The 22429-nt window shown below is 39.6% G+C and overlaps 1 protein-coding gene across 2 annotated transcripts in view; it reads right to left on the bottom strand.

Annotated features, from left to right (window-relative positions):
* OTUD7B (OTU deubiquitinase 7B) overlaps positions 1–22429 on the bottom strand; it is a 53740-nt gene that overhangs the window by 15833 nt on the left and 15478 nt on the right. The window contains exons 2-5 of one of the 2 annotated variants that reach the window (XM_061183554.1): positions 22061–22278; positions 7105–7254; positions 3042–3230; positions 928–1155 (exon numbers count right to left, since the gene is read on the bottom strand). In XM_061183554.1, the coding sequence (XP_061039537.1) occupies positions 928–1155; positions 3042–3230; positions 7105–7189 (502 nt within the window). In that variant the 5' untranslated portion in view covers positions 7190–7254; positions 22061–22278. The remainder of the gene's footprint in view (positions 1–927; positions 1156–3041; positions 3231–7104; positions 7255–22060; positions 22279–22429) is intronic. The other variant, XM_061183555.1, reaches the window with a different exon arrangement.

Genomic DNA, 22429 nt, shown 5'->3' with positions numbered 1-22429 from the left:
ACAACCCAACACGTATATTCAAAGTGTCATGCAAGTATCATCTGCATATATGACAGTAAGCATGTCACCATGTATGTGGTATGACTTTAAAGACATGAGCAATAAGACAAAGTACTTAAAATACCCAAGAAAATGAGTCTCAATTCTGTAGTCATCCTACAATTGCTGATCCATTACTTATATAAGGAAAATATTTTATGAATGATGCTTAAAAGTTTTCTTGAATTACTGGACAGTCTACTGAAAGAAAAACTGGCCTATAATCACAGCAGTCAGATAAACTGCTTACTACTTAAAAAATTGTAAATAGATGCACACAATTAGTATAGAAGGGCACAAAATGAAAAACAAGACCTTCCTTTCTGTGCCCCCACCTCCCACCCCCCGTCCTTCTTCCATGGGAGGTTTTTAATAACTGACTAGCTTTCCCAGAAATCCCAGCTGCCTCACCCCATCATACCAACAAATTTTAAATACAATTTAAGACAAACATAATTGTAAAGGTAAATAAATCTTTTGGGAAAGGTTCGTATAAATAAATGTGACTTAGTTTAATCATCACTGTGCATCATCTACAGCATTGGTTCTTTCTGTCCACAAGGTGTTCCAGAGCCAATTATAATTCATTTGTATTTTTTTCATGTACTGATTTTTAGGTATTGATTTGTAGGCCTTTCACATGTGTATCTGGTTTCCCTTCAATCAAACAGGAAATTTCCAGAGGAAAGTGTCTTATTTGTGTCCTTTCTTTAACTTGAAGAAGCACCTAGCTCAGTACATGTCTCTCTGACTGACTGCCGAGTTTGACTGCAATCAATCAGATCGCAGGCTTAGACTAGAAGCTGCTTGTCAAGCCCAGCCCCTCCGCGTGGCTGCCTAGAGGTGGAGAGCAGAGGGAAGAGCATGGGAAAGGAAGTGCTCACTGACCTGCCTGCTCCAAGGCAACCAGCATGGACTGCTCAATGAGGTCTCTCTCTATGAAGCTGCGAAAGTCTTCATTGTACACAGTGAGATCTGGAAGCTGGAAGGCACAGATGGGCATTTCCAGGGGGTGCTCACTGCTCCCCCCACCCCCACCATTGGAGGAGACATGGGACCGGGCCAGGGAAACAATGCTGGAGCTGGCGTGGGAGATGCCCCTAGACAGGCGTTTTTCTGCAATGAGAAATGGAGTCACCTTAGAACAAACACAACCCACTCAGAGAACTTTCCACTCATGAGGTGACGGTTACCTCTTGACAAGGTTTCCAGTCAGGGAAAAACTGTAAGTCTAACTGGCTACCAAATTTCATGACCCTCTTTCTCATGCCAAATACAGTTGGAGAAACATAGAAAGTGGCATTTTCACAGGCACTCACATTAGCACCAAATATACGTTCCTCTTTCTACCCTTTTGCCTGAACTTCTCTCCACGACACTGTCTTGTTCCACTTCCATTTCCCAACATAATAGGGACCCTTCATTTGGCAACTTAGTCATTGTTTGGTGGGAGGAAGAGGGAATAAGGGAAATGGAGTTTCATTTGGCTAGACTGAGTGAAATAATCTCTCTGATAATTTTCAGGGCCTTGGAGAATGTAGAAAAGGATTTCCGTTATAGAAAATTAATGACAAATCTTACACATTCAGGAAGTTTCTTATCTACCATCAATAACATTTATTTACATTATTTACTATAACTTTTCTTGATACTCATATTTATCAGAAATTTATAGGTACAGTCAATTCTTACTTAACATACTACAGAGGAAGGCGGTAATGTAGATAGTGCCCCAAATTATTTCATTTGTTTTGAATACATGGCACTTATAATTCTCTAGCAGATATTCCATTGTGATCATAATTTGCTCAGTATAGTATTAAAATTCATTTGCATGGCTTGAGTTATATATAATGACTATCAGAAAGAGCTAAAAATTATATTGGGTATCAGGTCTTAACCCAATATTTGCCAGGGATGATGCACAAAGTAAGTAGTTAGTCTAAAGTTATTTTATAGTGTTATTTTTTAAACTCTTTTTAAAGGTATTTTAAAAGTACCACATGCCCATGGTAAAAAATCAAACTACTACCAAAAGGTTTGAAGTGTTACAAAGAAATGTCCCTCTCATTCAAAATTCCTGATCCCTTCCCCAGAGGCGACGTTTTGTATCCTTCTAGAATTTTTTTGCCGTGCCATGTGGCATGGTATGAGGGATCTTAATTCCCCCACCAGCGATTGAACCCATGCCTCCCTGCAGTGGAAGCACGCAGTCCTAACCACTGGACCACCAGGGAATTCCTAGAATTTTTTATGCACATAGAAGCACAAATAACTTTTATAATAATTTTTAAAAACATAAACAGGAACATGCTATATATACTGTTCTGCATCTTACCTTTCTCAATAGATTTTAGAGATTTTTCCAAAATAGCACATCAAGTTCTACTTAATTCTTTCTAATGGCTGCCAAGTATTCCATAATATGGATGATTATAATTTATTTAACCACTCCTCTACTAATGGATAATTAAAAGTTGTTTTCAAGCTTTAACTTTCAAGCTTTACACTACATGTCTTTGTGTCTATTTATGAATTAGGTATGTATGTATTTATTTAAAAGTATACACACCATACACAGACACACACACACACAACACATATATGATAAATTCCTAGAAACAAAATTGCTGAGATAGAGTATACATGCATTTAAAAATTTTGACAGATACTAATAAATATGAACAAAATGTCCTCCAAAGGGGTAGATGATAGTGATCCTTTGAATTCTATCTTTATGTGTACCTTATCTCAACAATTAGATCGTTATTCTTCTTCCTCTGTCTCCTTGAAGAAGGCATTTATACAGGATGGCACTCAAGATGCAGAAAGTGAGGGGTTCCAGCATCTGGACAGACTGAGGTCACCTCTGAACATTTGGCTGGGGAGGTGGGGGAGGAATGGAATCATCTCCAAAGCATCACTAAATTCTCTGACTGGTCAGCAGCTGCCTCCCTTTCTTTCTACTCCGCATACAGAAACAGCCCTCAGCACCCCAATACCTTGAACGATGTCATCCTGCCGCTGTAGGGTGGGTCGGGGAGGGCGAGTAGACTCTCTATCAGAAAACCCTTTCTCAGGAGTCCTGGAGCCACCACTCCCCTCACTAAACGGTGGGGGCAGGTTCCCAGCATGGACCTGACGTAGCTGTTCAAAATCACTGAGGGCGGCGCTCACATCCCAATTCTTTCCTGTCAGGACACAAAGCAAAAAGTGAATTGGGCGCTGAGAGTATAGAAAAATTGAGGAAAGATACAGAACCATCATTCTAAGCATCTTATCAAAACCAGCAAGCATATACTCATGCGCACTTCAGTCATTCTCCTTTTCCTTCCCCTACTTTAATTTCCTTCATAACAAACACTTCAATCTGGAATACCACAACTTCTTTATTTACTTATTGTCTATTTCCTAAGAAAGCCCCGTGTGCATACAGAATTTGTCTCTCTGAACTGAAAGGGCCCTTGGAGACCTAGTAACCTCATTTTACAGATAAAGGAAATGAAGCCTAAAGAAGTAGAGTTACTTGCCCAAAGTCACGGCTAGTTCACACCAGGACCTCAGCTGGACTCAAGCCCAGGTCTCCTAATTCTGAGATCCAGAGAGTTCTGAGCCTAGATGTGCTCTGGGGTGTCCTAAACCACCTGAAACTGTGTACAAAGTTATAGGTATGTGCATTTTTCTAAAGAAAGAGCTTATAGCTGCCATCAGGTTATCAAAGGGAATTGTTAATTCCCCTCAAATTTAAGAATCACTACTCTGCTGAAGAAAAAACCTGAAGGATAGATTTGTCACAGCAGATTTTTCAGTTGCTTTCTCCAGTTAAATTAGTCAATAAATAACATATTGCATAATTGTTCACACTTCTTTTTGTTCTATTCCATTTGTCACCACCTTAATTCAATTCCTACATCACCTAGTGTCCCACCTCCAATCTACTCTAAAGGATCCCATGAGATTAATATTTCTACAGCACAATTCTGATCATTTCAGTTCCATAATCAAATTTTTAGTGGCTTACCACTGCCTACAGAATAAAGTTTAGGCTCCTTTGTCTGACGTTCAAGGCTTTCTATGACCTAGCCTACTTTTCTAACCTTTCCTCTGTGCTTCAACTTCCCTGGCTATGAAAGTGGAGGTGATACCACATAGGACTGTTAAGAAGATTAAATTAACTGAAAGCACTTAAAACAGTGCTTGGCACACAGAAAGCATTATATATGTATTTACTGCCATTGCTGTTATGCTTCTTGTTATAATTCTCCAGTTAAGCTGTATTAATCATCCATGCCAGATGAACTGACTTCTGAGCCGTTAGATTCACCACTTGCTCCAACTCCCTTTGCTCACTCTGCACTCTGCATCAGTCATACTGGCCTCTTTGCTGTTCCCAGAAACGTGCTAAGACTGCTCCCACCTACAGCCTTTCCACCAACTATTCCCACTGCCTAGAAGGCTCTTTCTCCAATATACCTACACAGACAATTCCTCATCTCCTTCAGATATTTGCTCAAATGTCACACTCTTAATAAGGCCTACCCTGATTACCCAACTAAAAATCACAACCTACCTCATCATTCCCCTTACCATTTTCCACAGCACCTAACACCTTATACTATGTACTTTACAATTTACTTGGTTATCATGTTTATTGTTTATTGAGTATCTCTCAGGCTAGAATGTAAGGGCAGAGATTTTTGTTTGTTTTGTTTCGTTCAAGCATCTAGAACCTAGTACATAATAGGTACTCAATAAATATTTGTTAAAGAATGGAGGACTTTTGTTCTGAACCAATGAATGAATAAATGATTTGTCTTGAGCACTGGATAGTTATCTCCAACTGTCTGCTAAAGTCCTTAAAATCAGGTCCTCCTAACAGTCAACAGTCTAAAACTGAATGTCCATCAACTTCCCTCCTAAAGCTTGCTTCTTCTCCTTCTTCTATATTCCCTAAATCAGTAAAGGCATCACAACCCCTCCAGGCCAGAAACTACAGTCATTTCAGCTCTTCACCATTCCTCAGACCCCACTCCTTCTCTTCCCTCACTATCTACTCAATTCTCAAGGTTGTTTGTACCCTTGAAACATTTCTCAAATCTATTCTTTCTTGTCCATTTTTATTGTCACTACCCCAATTCAGGTCCTCATATTTTCACCTGGTATTTTGGGAGGGGGCTCCCTAGTCTCTCTGCTCTTAGTCCCTCCACTCTATAATTTGTTCTTTACACTACAACCAGAGTTAACTTTCAAAGGAAAAAGCAAGAGACAGAAAGATAGAGACAGAAAATGAGGATCAGGTCCTTTGGTTCCTTTTCTAAATTATACCTTAAATCTACCCACTTCTGTTACCACTGTAGTCCAAGTCACTATCACCTCTCACCTGAACTATGGCAACATTCTTAACTGATTTTACCACTTCATCTCTGGCCACCTTCCAATCGGTTCCATATCTTTTATCAGTACACTGTTCAGAAACTCAAACCCAATCATTCCACTCCCCTGATTAAAATCCTTCACCAGCTTCCCACCGAACATACACTGAAACGCACAACCCTTACCATGGCCTACAAAGGCCCCCCATATTCTGCTTCCTGCTTATCTAACCAGCTTCCTACCACTCTTTCTTGTACTACTCTTCCTACCTCGCTCACTGTCAGTGCCAAACTCTCTCCCACCTCAGGGTCCTTGTATAAGCTACTTTTTTTTACATAAACACTCTGTGCTACATCCCTTTGTCTTGCTACTCCTGTGCATCCTTCTGTGTTCAGTTCACATGTCACCTCTTCAGAAAAAGCCTTTCTGCACTCTATATCCAAATTAGGTTTCTCTCTTAAACTTCCACAGCACCCTCAACTTTTCTTTCATAGTATGAGGGTGTGTGCACATGGGTGTGTGTGAGAGAAAGAGAGATGACATGCAAGCATTAACTAGTAACACACTTGTTAAAAGCCAGACTCTGAAACCAGATTGCCTAGGTTCAAATCCTACTTAACTTCTTGGACCTCAGTTTTTAAGCTGTAATACTGGCATAATAAAACCTATTTTGCAGAATGGTTGTGAGAATAAAGTAATATATTTCAAGTGCCTCACACATATTGAACACATAGAAGTGTTCAACACATGTTACAAGAGGAAGAGAAGGCATTTGAGCTGAATCCGGAAGGAGGAGGAGAATTTCAAGAGAATAATGGAGGAAAGGACACTGCAGACTTAGGAGACAACTTAATATGATCAGGGAAAGGAAATAGGTCAGGCCTGGCTGGAGCACAGGAACTGTGGGAGAAGGTAGTAGGAGATGAAACTGAAAATACAAGTTAAGGGCAAAGCCATACTGAATTAGCAAACTAGAATTTAAACCCTGATCTTCCATTTCCAAACCAACACTATTCTCACAGGTGGCTAAGTAAATGTCATATTGCCACACCTTACTAAGGGCTGACAACCTAGAAAATTACCTATGTGTGCTAAGAACTTGCTCCTTTCCCCACAGGCTCACCTATTTGCGTCATTATATATTTTCACCAAAAAGCATCTGTTAACTATGACTCCAAACAAAGAATCCTACTGACATGATGCCAAGCCTAAAGGACCTTAAAATCTAGAACATTCACACTTACGTATACATACAGATATAAGTAAACAAAAGCAGCTAAATGAAAACATTAAATTAATCCACTCTATATAGAATGACCCATACAAGTTAGGGAAGGAAAGACAAAAAACATGAATGATCCCAAATATGAAAATCTAATCATTTATACATAAAAAGGAAGTCTTACAGATGTAAAATTATGGTTTTAGTGGACTAACATCAAATTTCACTTGCATTACCTGAGCTTAAATTGACAGTGGAGAAAGCTACCCAAAAATTCAAGGTGAAAAGGGAATTTTGCATTTTAAAATTATGGTGGGTCATATACAAAGTAGATTATTAGAAGTAACTTAAATGTAAGGCCTACCATACACAAAGTGTCCTTCTGATCACCTTAAATGTTCCAAATCATTCTAACAATAAATATCACATCTTATTTTCTCTCTTCTCATTCTCCCCCAAAGACTCCTTACCTTCCAGGAGATCTCGGGCCAACCCTGGCTCTGCTCCTGTGGAACGGACAAAATCTGACAGGACAGCATCCATGTCCAGGGTCATGTGATCATTAAGTACTTTCAGGCAGCTGATGTAGGGAGGACATAGATCAAAATTCAGGCCTCCACCTGAGGAGGAAATAAACACATAAGGCCCAAATTACACTGGAACGGGATGATCATAGCCCAATTTCAGCAGCTTCCTAACCAAATGGGGAAACTAACTATCCTAGCTCATTCATTTCAGTAGAATTTATTATGACGAGTTACATTTAGTTTCCTAATTTCTCATTAACATTAGTTTTTTTTCCTTTTATTATATAAGTTTCAGGTGTCTAGCATTACAGTTCAACATCTATAAACACTACAGTGATCACCATCACAAGTCTAGTTACCATCCATTACATACAGTTCACCCATTTCACCTATATTAATTTCTTAACTACTACATTAACCACAAAACCATAATACCACTCCAAATAATGCTCTTCCTTACCTTTCTAGAGTATTACACTTCTACCCATCAGTTTGCTTATCCAAACTAATGGAAGGAAGCAGCAGACTACCACCCTGAAGAATTCCCCACCTGCATTATTCTCTTACACAGTGCCTGTTTATTTCCTTCTTGGCACTTGATATACCCTGAAATTATTTTAGTTGGTTGCTGTCTAGCCTCCTCCTCCAACATAAAAGTTTCTTTAAAGTACAGAGCTTGTGTGTTTTGTCCACTAATGTATCCCCAGCATGTATCCCTTGGCACAGTGCTTGGCACACGGCTCTCAGCAAACATTTTACTGAATGAATGAATACTATACACTGAATAACTTTAGAGTTGACTAGTATTCTGATGCTAGCCGAGGAAATGGGAGGAGCAAACTGATATCTAAACTTACTCAAAATAGGGACTTCCCTGGCGGTCCAATGGTTAGGACGCTGCGCTTCCACTGCAGGGGGTATGGGTTCGATGCCTGGTCGGAGAACTAAGATCCCACAAGCCAAGCAGTGCAGCCAAAAAAATTTTTTAAAATAAGACTACTCAAAATAAAACAATCTGCGATTATGCAAAGCAGAGTGGAGATCCCAAAGATTCATAACAAAGGTCAATCTTTGTCCACTAACTTCATGAACCCAAGAAACATGCCTTTCTCCACTCAGGACAAATGACCACCAAGTAAGTTCACCTGAAAAAGATTGCTTCTTTCAGACTTGACTTTGGCAGAAACTATGTCCCTGACCTGTCGGCCTGGCACCAATCCACATTCCTCTGAAGTTAGCAGTCCCAGCGGAAGGAGCAATAACCGAGTGAAGAACAATTTCTCACCAAAATCTGCCATTTCAGACAGGTTTACAGTTCTCTGTAAAAGAGGACTTGCTGGTACAGTCACCAGGCACATACCTGCCCCACCACACCCACCAGTCCCCTGCTTTGGCGGAATGCCAGAAGTAGAGTTCTCAAAGGCAACAGGGTGGCTCGGGTGACTGTCTCTTCAGAAGCATCTCCTTCTAAACAACCTAAACTCTAAGGATGATTCTCAGGTACTTTTTCATCACACCTCCCCTGACCCCAAGACACAGCTTCTTTAGTGGTGTGATCAGATCCTAATTGTCTAAATTCCTTAGAAATAGTAAGGCAAATAAACAGCAGTGATTTGTGGGTTATAAAACCAGTAGGCCACTAACTTAGTAACTTCATGTAGAATTTTTTTTTTTGGAGAGAGATGGCAAAATAGAAAGTATTCCTTCTTGTACTGTTCCATGAGTACAAGAGGTCCAGGAGCAGAGGGACATGTTTAATTCCTATTTGTAGCCGCAACACCTAGCACAGCATCTACATTACTGTCAACAGTCAAGAAATGCCTGATGAATAAATGATTAAATGACTAACTGAACCTCCACATCAGCCACCACCAAACCAATCAATTTGACGCTTAACTCAGAAGATCAGAAATGTGAGGGTGGGACTTCCCTGGTGGCCCTGTGGTTAAGAATCCGCCTGCCAATGCAGGGAACACGGGTTCGATCCCTGGTCCGGGAAGATCCCACATGCCGCAGAGCAACTAAGCCTGTGTGCCACAACTAGTGAGCCTGCACTCTAGAGCCCGCGAGCCACAACTACTGAGCCTGCAAGCTGCAACTACTGAGGCATGCGTGCCTAAAGCCCATGCTCCACAACAAGAGAAGCCACCACCGTGAGAAGCCCGCGCACCACAACGAGGAGTAGCCCCCGCTCACCACAACTAGACAGAGCCCACACCCAGCAATGAAGACCCAACGCAGCCAAAAATAAATAAGTAAATAAATAAAAACAAAAATAAATTTAAAAAAAACATAAAAAGAAGAGAAATTCAAGGGTACTTCATCTTTCACATCACCCCACTATTTCTAATGGTCTGTCCCAGTCCCAATCCATCTCTCAAAGTTTTACAAACTCTCCTTTCTAGAGACATCAACATACTGTCACTTCCACCACCCTCATATCAGAAGAGTTCTACCTACACTTATATATATTAGCTGGGTGACTTTCGTCAAATTACTTACAGGGTGTCAGTTGCTTCTTGTATAACCTAGACTTGGATTTGATGACTTCTAAGATCCTTCCCAGGTTTAAAAAATGAACTTCTTTAGTTCACTACAGCCTCAGAAACTACGATCCTTACATTCTCTTTTGGTCTGCATATTATCAATGTCTAATTTACTTCCATTTTAATATCACAACTGTCAGAAAAGACTACCATTACATAAAGAACTTTTGGCCTAAGATACCTCAAATTCAAAATGTTGTTATTAAACAACTTAGTTCCTCAGATAAAATACTTAAGAATTAAATTCCTTCAAAATTCACAGATGAATGAGTGGTTTCCCTTTCCTCTAATACAGACAAGAATTCCTTCTTCAAGCCCATTTTAGTCACTGTCTTAGGTCACAGGGCATGGTAGCAGCCCAAATAACTTAAACACATGAATAATCCAAAACGAAGAGCACAGCTACAAAATGAATTTCAACCTTCTCTCTTAAAAAAACATGCAAAGGAACTTGGTAAAGCCACTCTAATAACTTACTGAAAGGATGTGGGAAATATACAGTAAGTACACAAATAACAATCAACAAAAAGGTACTCAGCAGAAGAGAGGAGTTGATTAAGCCACAGGCTTATAGGCAATTTCCCAGCCAGCCAGAGGCTTCTGAGTGAGAGAAGCCAATGAAAACCATCAATGTCATGGCATCGTAGACCTCATATGCCAACATACTAGGATATTCTTTTTAAAAAATATTTTAAAAAAATAATTTCCAAAAAAAAAAAAAGAATTAATTCTGAGTAAGTCATCTGAAAAATAAATAAATAATTTCAAGGTCCAACATTATCTAGAATAACTTGCTCAAAAATTCGAAGCACTAAACCAAACTTCTGGGCAGCCCATTCTTATATTTGATGTCTCCAGGTGCATGCCATGGACTCCACCCTAACCCCACGCAACAGGTGAAGACTGCAGCTTTTGTTACATCACTACCAACACCTGGCTTGAGCTTCTTAAATTCCAAATGGGAATATCCAAGGCAATGACTAAGACTCACAGTCCTTGACTCTCAGCACACAGGAAGGAAAAAAAAGAAAACAAAACACTGGCTTTCAAACTTTCAAATGAAACAGAAGAGGTACTCAAATATTTTTTGATTGAATGGTGTTTAGACAAATCTAAATTGGAGTCAAAATCCTCCAACCTTCCAATTGGTGGGACTTTAGCGATTATTTAAACCAATGTCCGCCCCAATGCAAGAATCCTTCTATTACATCTCTGACAGATAAATCATCCAGTCTCCACATGAATACAAGCTCTGATGGAGACTCATTTCTTTGCCACAATGTCCATTTTATTGTTGGACAGCTCTAATTGTTAGAAAATGCTTTTTTAAACTAAATCACCAGCCCCCCTCTCTCTAACTCTCACATAATGGTCCTTGATCTCTTCTCTAGAACAATAAAATCTACTCTCAGGAATGATGGAATTTTCATGGAAAAGGAATAGATAAACCATTTCTTTCCATAAAAATTTGTTGTAGGTCAACACTGCAATGTTATCATAAGCCAGCCAGTGCCTTTTTTTTTCTTTTACAAAACTCTTCCTTATATCAATACTTGCTTTTACCTGTATTCATTCATAAATGTTTATGCTGACCCTACAGTACAAACTCAACAAGTAGAATAAATGAAGTCATGTACCTTGTTCAAAATTCACTTCTGCTGCTATCTTTGCCTCTCATCCCTACTTCCACACTTCCATGCCCTCTTGAAGTGATGACAGCAATTAAGAATAAAAACTAACAAGTTAATATTAAGTAAGCACTTTCAAAAACACTATCTTACTCATTAACAACAAAACCCCTAGAGCAGGCTTATTATTCCCAATTTACAAGTAGAGAAAGGTATAAGGTTTGAAAAGTCAGGTGGGTTACCCAAAGTCTGAACCCAGATATTTTGAACACATGCTCTCTCTATTGTACCATGCTGCTTCCCTAGGGACTAAGTCGTTACTGATTCCCAGAACTGCACTGATTCTTATCCATTCAATTCTTTCACCATAGGAAAGGGCTGTGCCTATCTCTCTGTTTATTAATGACTTAGACACCTACCTTATATTTTCCTCAGTTCAAATCCTACCACCTTCCTGAGCAATTTCAACACCCACCTGCATAATCCATCCAACATTTCTGCCTTAGAGTTTCATAATCTCATCAAATGCAAAGACCTCCATCTCCACTTCAACAACTCAGTCCTGGACCCTGCCATGCCCTGAAACCATTCCACCTCTAAATCTTCAACTCTCAACATCTTACTCTGGCTACAACCTCATCTCCCTCCAGCTTTTCCTTACTACTAAACCTGCTATCTCACCTCAAGACATCCTCACCTCAGACTAAGACATCCAATTCCTTAACCACCTTATTCACTGATTCAACAAAAATTCATGGAGTGCCTACTCTGTGTCAGGCACTACGGTCAGGACTAGGAACACAACCATGAACTAGACATAATCTCTATCCTCACAAAGCTTCCAGTATGGAGGAAAAAAACCCACAAAATTTCACAATTATAATCATAATAGGGAAAAATATTGGGGGGAGGGGTGTTATAGCCTATAGGGAGTCAGGAAAAGCTTTCCCAAGAAAGTGACATTACACCTAAGAACTGACGAACGAGTAGGCATTGGAGACAAACGGAGAAAGAAAGAATGCTCTTAGCAAAGAAAACACATATCAATGTTCTGTGGCAAGGAGGAACACAGAAGTGAAAATGGTGCAAAATGAGGATGAAGAAAGGGCCTAGTGGACCCTAGTGAAGATTGAGATTTTATCCTAAAAGTAATGAGAAGGCTTTGAAGGGTTGTAGGCAGGGATAGGACATGATCAGATTTAAATCATTAAAAGATCACCCTGGTTGCAGTGGGAAGAATAGTTTGTAGGGAACACAAGTGGATTTAGGGAGACTTGTTTAGAAAACTACTGGAAAAGAGATGATGGTGAGCTAGACTAGGATGAGAGCGGAGAAGACTGAGAAAAACAGACAGATTCCACTTTGTTCCTTCTTACCCACCTGAACATAAACACAATGAGTGATGACTTTATTTTCCTGTAAAAACCTATCCTTATCCTTCCATTTCATTTGCCCAACCTGGATGGACCCCACATTCAACTTCTCTGCTACTAAATAGGGCTACTGCACAAGACAAGATCACATAATACTACAGAGCAACGTGACTACAGATATATTATGGTGTTCCATCTCATTCCTTTCAATGAAACACTGCAGTCTTTTGCTTGACTTCGGTACCTAACCAGTCTTCTCAGCTACTACCCCACACCTTTGCCATTCTCCCTGAGCCTCCCCCCAAAACCTTATTACCTCCCTTACTCCTGGTAGATGACCTTCCCTCTGACTTCACAGAAAAAACAATGAAACGAAGCAAGAGGAGTTCCTTCAGGTTTCCTCCTCTGCCCTACCTGCTGGCTGCTATTCTCTTCTTCCCTGCAAAACTCCTTAAATTAGACTACAGTCACTGATGCTACTTTCTCACCTTATGGTCAGTCCTCGACCTACTAAAATGGGCTTCTATAGAAAGACAATGGCACCACTGTCTTATAGATAAGATCATCACCATCCTCCTTACTGCTTATCTAAAGTATCTCTTTGTAGGGACTTCCCTGGTGGTGCAGTGGTGCTCAAGCCCTGGTCCAGGAAGTTCCCACATGCCGTGGAGCACCTAAGCCCATGTGCCACAACTACTGAGCCCGCGCTCTAGAGCCCGCAAGCCACAACTACTGAGCCCGCGTGCTGCAACTACTGAAGCCCGTGCACCTAGAGCCCATGCTCCACAACAAGAGAAGCCCACACACCGCAACGAAGAGTAGCCCCCGCTCAACGCAACTAGAGAAAGGCCGTGCGCAGCAACGAAGACCCAACGCAGCCAAAATTAATTAATTAATTAATTAATTAATTAATTAATTTTTAAAAATGCATTCGCAGTCCCCAACTCTTTCCAACTCACCCAGGAATCCCACAGGCACTTCAAGCTCAGCACATAAAACCATGAGCCCATTCTCTATCTCTATCCCCCACCCTTTCAAGCTATTCTTCTTCTGGTATTGCCTATTCTAGCAAGTGGTACCACCATCCCTCCTATCACTCAAGTCACAAGCCTGGGAACCACCCTGGATTTCTCTTGTGCCTTATCCTCGTTCACAAATAGTCCTTTACTAAGGTTTACTAATTTTAACCTTAAAAAATTTTCAAATCCATCCAACACCTTCAGACGTTCATAACCTGGACCCCAGTAAGTAGCTTCCTAATTTCTCCCTCTTCCTCTCTCCAGCCACTTTTCACAGTGGTTGCTTGTAGAGGCTGATCAATCTAAAATACAAATATGATAGTATTATATCCCACTGCTCTGAATTCTTTATTGGATCCTCAGTGACTAAAGCTTAATATCCAAATTCCTATACATGACAAACGAGGCCCATCATGATCTAGCTCTACCTAACCCTCCAGCCTTATCTACCTCCCATCATTCCCCTCCTTGTACTGGTAGTTCCCCAAGCATATACTACGTGCTTCACATTTCAGTTCCTTTGTGAATGCTGTTCCCTCTGCCTGGAATGACTCCTGGCCTAGCAGGTGAATTCTTATTTCTTCTTTAAGGCTAATTTAAGTACTACCTCATCTGCAAAACCTTCCCTGGCTTCTCAAGTTAAAGTGCCTGCTTCCTCCTTGGTGTTACATCTTGTACTCTACCTCTATCATATTCTTTATCACACTGCACAGTATTTGTGTTTATTTACATGTCTGTCTCCCCACTAAACCATGAGCAATTTGAGGGCAGGAATCTTGTCTTGTTCATCCTGTATTCCTAGCATCCAAGCACCTGGTAGGTACTCAATTTTTGTTCAGATGAACTGAATTCTACTTGTACAGTATCCCACTACACACACACACACACACACACACAACAGTACTGTCGATAATCAGACAATCAGTGTTGTAAACAGGCAAGTCATCTCAAAGTGTTTACAGTGTTGTGAACGCTGCTCATCTCAAATACATTTGCTTAAGATTGTAATATGATCTTATTTGCAACAGATTTCTCTCCCTAAACGTTTAGCTCAGACTAATATTAAAACCAGTCTGCATGATCTGAGTGTCCAACTACTTAGTAACAGAGAAAAGTGACTTAAAATTAAATACCGACTGTAGATAATACAGCTATGTTAAAATGCATGAGAAACTACTGACCCTACATTCTCTCATCTACAACATCCCCCAAAGTGTCCACATTCTCACACTATACCCACTCTCCTGGTCCCACTGATGCATTACAGCTGTGTCTGAGTACTCTCCAACTCCTCCCCAAACTCACTGGAAAACCACAACATTCAAGACTGTCAAGAATTTTCAAAGGTCAGCAACGCCTCCACGTCTATGATGTCAGTCCCAAGGAATCCAGACAGGGAGAAAGAGAAGGGACAGAAACCCTTAGACTTTCACACAGTTCTTGACTAGGTGGGCGGGAGAGATGAAAGACTGTCTTGGCAGATTGTTTTTAGTTAATATACATCCTTCCAAGTGAAAGAAACAGAATATAACCTTCGAAAAAAAAGAATTGACCGAGTTCCATACTAAAGAGACCTATATATCACTAAATGTTATAACCCAGAGATAATAAGATGGGTCTAAATGGAAGAAAAGAAGGAAAAGGAAGTAATATGTGTTAAAGTTTTAGACATTGTTTTCATTTAAACTTCCAAACAACTCTTAGAGGTTTGTCTGTATTGTTAACTCCATATTATAGATGGAGATGCTAAAGCTCACAAAGGTTAGATAATCTACCCAAGGTTATACAGTTTGAAAAAGTGGTAGAACCAGAATCTTTACGAGTCCAGCCAATCTGACTCCCAAGACCAGACACTTGCACTAAATCACACTTAGTCCAGGGAGGAGGACTGAGGAAACACAGGCAGTCCATCATGTGCAAGTCCACCCTCACTGCTTCAACTCCTTTCAACTCCACCTGGAGAGAGAGAATAGGCTCTGGATTCAGACAGATCTAGGTTCAAATCCCTGATCTACTACTAATGGCAGTGCAATCATGGGTAAGTAATATGACTGTTTTGTGCCTCTGTTCCTTCATGTTAAATTGGGGGAAATACCTACACTTCAGACCTCTTGTTAGGATTAAGTAACTTAAGATATGAAAAGCCTTTAGGGCAGTGCCTAGCACACAGTAAGTCCTCAAAAAATGTCAGTTGCTTTCTTGCCTAATTCCCTCCCACGCGCTCTGCCTCACTCCACTGTACGCCCAACACAGCCTCTGTATCTCTCCTTCAGAAGCTCCCCCTACTTCTCCAAACAAACCCTCCAGTCCTACAACTGTTTCCAAGGCACAGTCTTAACACATACACACTGTACATGCTCTATCACTCCCATTCCAGTGTCTTTCAACTCCTCAAGTCTTCAAGAAAACGTCGTAAAGGGAACTCCCTTAGTTGCATCTTCTACCAGATGGTCCCTCAAAAAAAAGAGCAAAAGAAAAATGTCTGTCCTCTCCTAGAGGTACAGACATAGCTAAATAGCTCCTTCATCCCCAAATCTCCAGGAACAGCAATTTCACACATATTGACCGAAATTCTAATGCCTTAATCTACCAGCCCTATCTCCCCACCTTACTACTCTCCTCATTCCAGATTCAAAGACTCCATAATATTCACCTAATCTCATGCACAATGTCTATTTTTTGGATAATTGGAAGGAATAATCCTACTCACCCTGCACAATTCTGAGATGTTTTCTACCTCCACTACAGTGTATACTTGGGGAATGTCTATTTTCTCCCCCAAAAACAAACTTAAGAGAAAAAAACTTAACCCGATCATATAATTTACCACTCCCAAAACAATGCTATTGTGTATACACACCAGTAAGGACTCAAGAATTGGCCCCTGGACTTTATCACTACAACTGGTATGTGTATGAGTCAGAACAAGATTTAACTATTTCTTTTCAAAAGTTTCTAGTTTTTTATCGGGCTACAAACAGCAAAATAAATTTCTAAGAGACAAATCCCATAAATAGCCAAATGCTAATATACAAATGAGACAGAAGTTCACAGAGAACTCCTTATGAACTGGTATTTATTTGTCTTTTCAGTGCTACTGATAAAAGGCTCCCTGGATTACAGTTATTTGGGAAATTTAATAATTTGGAAGGCTTGTACAATGGAAGTGACCTTTGGAAAAATAAGGGCAGAGACAGTCACAGAGAAAGTCTATTATTATAATATTGGCACAAGAGTAACTTGAATAGAAACAGAAACCATGTTAATGTTTATTTTTTTTAGTTCCAGACCAGTATGTCTATTTGCCACACACAATGAATTTTTTCTTTTTCCTTTCAGCTAAGGTCGAGGATAGCCCAAGGTTTGATTCTCAGTAAGTTCAACTTTTAAAAGAATAGCCTGTAAAAACAAAAGTTCTACTGAGCCCTTAAAAATAGGACTTCCCTGGTGGCGCAGTGGTTAAGAATCCACCTGCCAGTGCAGGGGACATGGGTTCAAGCCCTGGTCCAGGAAGATCCCACATGCTGCAGAGCAACTAAGCTGGTGTGCCATAACTACTGAGCCTGTGCTCTAGAGCCCACGAGCCACAACTACTGAGCCCGCATGCCACAACTACTGAAGCCTGTGCACCTAGAGCCCGTGCTCCTCAACAAGAGAAGCCACCTCAATGTAAAGCCCGTGCACCACAACAAAGAGTAGCCCCCACTCGCCACAACTAGAGAAAGCCCACGTGCAGCAATGAAGACCCAATGCAGCCAAAAATAAAAAATAAATAAATACATAAATTTATAAAAAAAAATATTCTCATTACTGAACTTTTGACATGAGAGAAAAATAAATACTACAAATCAACAGAGGCTAGTCTAATAGCAAAACACACTATTTCTCTAGAATCAACCCTCAAATATTCAGTAGCTGACAACCTTCTCTCCCCTTCTTGATTCCTAACTACTGGTCATTTCACTGTCAACTACAGAACTTCCATTCAAGGGAAGAAATAGCAGAAGGGAAAAAAATTCCAATTACTATCCTATCTGAGATTAGTCATCCACAGGAAATTAATTCACTTTGTAAATTCCTTCTGATAAATTAACTTCCTTCAGCATACAACTACTAATTTTTATAAAAGCCTCAATTAGAAAATGAAATTTGCCTTTTATAAAATGATATAATTCAGTTCAAAGAAAGACACTTTTTATTACTATTATTATTTTTTTTAATTCTTCACCTGCAAGTTCCACCGTTCCATCTTTCCTGGCTATATATAAACCTCATTTGAACTCCCATAGGTACAATATATGAAAAATTCACTGGCACTTGCTGTTATCATATACTGCCTTATCATATTAGTTGGCCTTCTGGATACTTATCTCCCCAATTTGACTAACAGTCATTCATTCAAAATTTACCAAGACGGGTCCACCACAGCCTGGGGATACAAATGAAGAAGAGAAGCCAGAGTCCTACCTTCAAGGCACTCCAGTCTGGTGTGAGAAATCTAAACACATTTTTAGTGCCCAGTGGGGTAGGAAGAGGTATTAGGAGCAACTAGTTTACCTTGATGGGTTAGGGAAGTTTCTCAAACTGAGTCTTTAGGATGTGTAAGGCTGGAGAACAAGATACATTCTAGGTAGAATTAAGATCCTTGAGCTTCAATAACAAAAAAACAAACAACCCAATCCAAAAATGGGCAGAAGACCTAAATAGACATTTCTCCAAAGAAGATATACAGATTGCCAACAAACACATGAAAGAATGCTCAACATCATTAATCATTAGAGAAATGCAAATCAAAACTACAATGAGATATCATCTCACACTGGTCAGAATGGCCATCATCAAAAAATCTACAAACAATAAATGCTGGAGAGGGTGTGGAGAAAAGGGAACTCTCTTGCACTGTTGGTGGGAATGTAAATTGATACAGCCACTATGGAGGACAGTATGGAGGTTCCTTAAAAAACTAAAAATAGAACTACCATATGACCCAGCAATCCCACTACTGGGCATATACCCTGAGAAAACCATAATTCAAAAAGAGTCATGTACCAAAATGTTCATTGCAGCTCTATTTACAATAGCCAGGACATGGAAGCAACATAAGTGTCCACATTCGGATTAATGGATAAAGAAGATGTGGCACATATATACAATGGAATATTACTCAGCCATAAAAAGAAACGAAATTGAGATATGTGTAGTGAGGTGGATGGAGTTAGAGTCTGTCATACAAAGTGAAGTAAGTCAGAAAGAGAAAAACAAATACAGTATGCTAACACATATATATGGAATCTAAAGAAAAAAAAAAAAAAGGTCATGAAGAACCTAGTGGCAAGATGGGAATAAAGACACAGACCTACTAGAGAATGGACTTGAGGACATGGGGAGGGGGAAGGGTAAGCTGTGACAAAGTGAGAGAGTGGCATGGACATATATACACTACCAAACGTAAAATAGATAGCTAGTGGGAAGCAACCGCACAGCACAGGGAGATCAGCTCGGTGCTTTGTGACCACCTAGAGGGGTGGGATAGGGAGGGTGGGAGGGAGGGAGATGCAAGAGGGAAGAGATATGGGGACATATGCATATGTATAACTGATTCACTTTGTTATAAAGCAGAAACTAACACACCATTGTAAAGCTATCATACTCCAATAAAGATGTAAAAATAAATTTAAAGGAAAAAGATCCTTGAGCTTGGCACCTTTCTTTTATACTTTTAAAAATTCTAAACAGGCCTAACAAACTGCTTGGCATATAGTAGGTGCCCAACAAATATTTGTGGTTCTAAATTATTCATGGTAGTCCATGTGTGTGGTTAACTAAGAGCTCATCTATACCTAAAATAGGCTGGTGAATATTTACGGGTTTCAAATGTCACCATTCACCCCATAGATACGTAAAATAAAGGTCTATATGAACAGATACATTTGTACAGCTGTCTGTTCACTAAGAATAGCTTCTCTTTCACTGTAATTTTTTGTTTTTAAAGCACTTTCACAAATATGGCCTCATTTAATAACAATTTTAAAAATTATATACCCTTTGTAATTTTTAATCCCCTCTTTTCTGATGGAAAACACATACACAGAGAGAAGCTTACAAAGCTTGAGTGATACTCAGATAGCAAGGAGATTGGACCTACATATTCTGAATTTGAATACAGGGTTCATATCAGTTCTGCAGGGATTTATATCAAAATGAAATCAGTCTAGCCATGCAAAGTCCACAAGCTGAAGAACTCTTTAATACTTTGTTTTTATAACTACTATCTACATTCACCCACACTGTCTACTAGCCACCACCACCCTCCCCATCCCCCACCAATCCTGCCAACACACACCTATTTCTATTTCCAGGTTAGAGTTAAGAAGCAGAAACTCCAACCCTGAGCATTATTTGGGTCTCTTTCCTTTGTATAGGTTGTACCTTTTGTGATAATAATTTCTCTTTTAAAAGCAAGCAAGCCTCTAGCGGCACAGTGGTTAAGAATCCATCTGCCAATGAAGAGGACACGGGTTCGATCCCTGATCCAGGAAGAACCCACATGCCACAGGGCAACTAAGCCCGTGCGCCACAACTACTGAAGCCCACGTGCCTAGAGACCATGCTCCACAAGAGAAGCCACAGCAATGAGAAGTCCGCACAACGCAATGAAGAGTAGTCCCCGCTCAGCACAACTAGAGAAAGCCTGCGCACAGCAACGAAGACCCAATGCAGCCAAAAATAAATAAATAAATAAACAAACAAACAATTTTTTAAAAAAAAGCAAGCAAGCCTCATATTTATGCACGTAAAATTAGTTACAAGCATATAATACAATCTGACAAGTCTAGTCTACCTGGGAATATAGGTTATACACTTCTAATATTTACATAATTAACATTTCACATTCAGGTCTTATGTGGAACAAGGCTGGTGGTAAGGTACAGAAAGTCAGTCTATTTTCCTTGTTTGGCACTCTAGAATTATGGACTTTAGAACTAGGATATCAGAGATCATTTCATTCCATACCCTCAAGTTACAGATAAGAACACTGAGAACCAAGTGAGTGAGATTAAGTGACTTGCACAAAGCCACACAGCTAACTAGCAAGAAAACTGTGTGTAGAACATAAATCTGTTAACTCCCATTCCAGAAATCTTCACTTGACTTCATATATATTGATAACTTTCAATTCTCCATGTAATCTGCACTGTGGATTGATATATGAAAACGTCTTTTCCTCCTGCCACCCAGATAAATCTCTTACTTCTACAGATATATATCAAAGAAAAAAATGTGTACCTGGGAAATTTAATCACTTAAGCAAACCGTATTGGAGAAGGGAAATCATCTATAAAGAAAATCATGAAAACATGCTCAAATCATCATTTTTGTTTTGATAGTCACCACTAAAAATATAAATTGGATTTGAAAATACTGTATTCTTCTAGCCTTATATCCCTAAGGTCTGAAGTTCTGTAAAATTTAAGTTTTATAAAATTATAAAATTATGTATGACATAGGGAGAGATTTTTTCTTTTTCTTTTCTATTGATAGTTTGAAGCTATAATACACTTCTCATACGTTAAGAAATCACAGCAATAACTAAATTTTGAACAGAATAAAACATAAAAACCAAGAGAGAAAGCACCAACCTTTAACACATTACTTCTCCTTGTCCAAAAATGTAAAATGCCTGGAAGCATCAAAGCAATCACTTTCCTCGCATTCACGTTTATTCATGTTTATTTGCAGAAAAGTTACATTTCTTCTTCCTCTTAGGAAGGGCCACCATCAGCACAGCAGCACCGAGGTCACGCAATTCTCCCCTTATGAAAACTTTAACCTCCTGACTCAATCATTCAAGAAGCACTTATTAAGGACCCGCTCAGTGCCAGGCAGTCTGCTAAGCGGAGGGGACACATCATGCATCAACTAATAAGGCATTATCCCTGCTTTCTAGAAGTTCATCTAATGGGCTGGTTCCAGAGAAAAACCTAAGATCGGTATCAGCTAACTTCCTTTATTCAACAAAGATTTACTGAGTGCCAGGCACTAGAGACAGAAAAGGATGGCAAGGAAATTTTTAAAAGTAAGAGGTCTTTTCAAAATTTACTGAACAAGTTGCTCTTTTGGATTATAAAAATCACATGTTCTTCTCTAAGAACACCAATCATCAGAAGTTGACTGTAAAGGCTTTTAATGATAACACCTAACCAAATATTTTGGTCAAAGGCACTGTTTCCTCAATCTTCCTACACGGGGAGGCCAGGCAGATACTATCCTGGACCAACATAATTTTGTTATTTATTATAAGATCCATAATATAGGAATGTGGTTGATCTTACCAATAAACTGGGATGAGTTGTTTCCTATGTAGTAGACAGATGCTTCCAGTAAAATGTACTATAAGCCTCTAAGGTCAAACAGATGATAAATCCTGTTAAATTTTCTTGCCACCACAGAGCACATCAAAGTAGTATAGGTAACCCTTCACGAAGACATAGCACCAGGCCAAGTTTTCAGGGTGTCAGGTCTCTGCTTTTCCTTCTCCCTTCCACAAAAACTACAAAAGGTATCAATTAGTACACAAGTCATTTGGCAAATATCCCATTGTCCTCTGAGTTCTTCTCCTTGAAATTAATCCAGTAAACCAACCCCTGTAAAAATGAATCCCATTCCATTAATATTTTTAATGTTATTATTAGTAATGATGG

Source organism: Eubalaena glacialis, chromosome 3, assembly GCF_028564815.1.
Source record: "Eubalaena glacialis isolate mEubGla1 chromosome 3, mEubGla1.1.hap2.+ XY, whole genome shotgun sequence".
Lineage (NCBI taxonomy): Eukaryota > Metazoa > Chordata > Mammalia > Artiodactyla > Balaenidae > Eubalaena > Eubalaena glacialis.
Note: the sequence above shows the minus strand (reverse complement) of the source record. Positions and strands in the feature narration are given on the sequence as shown.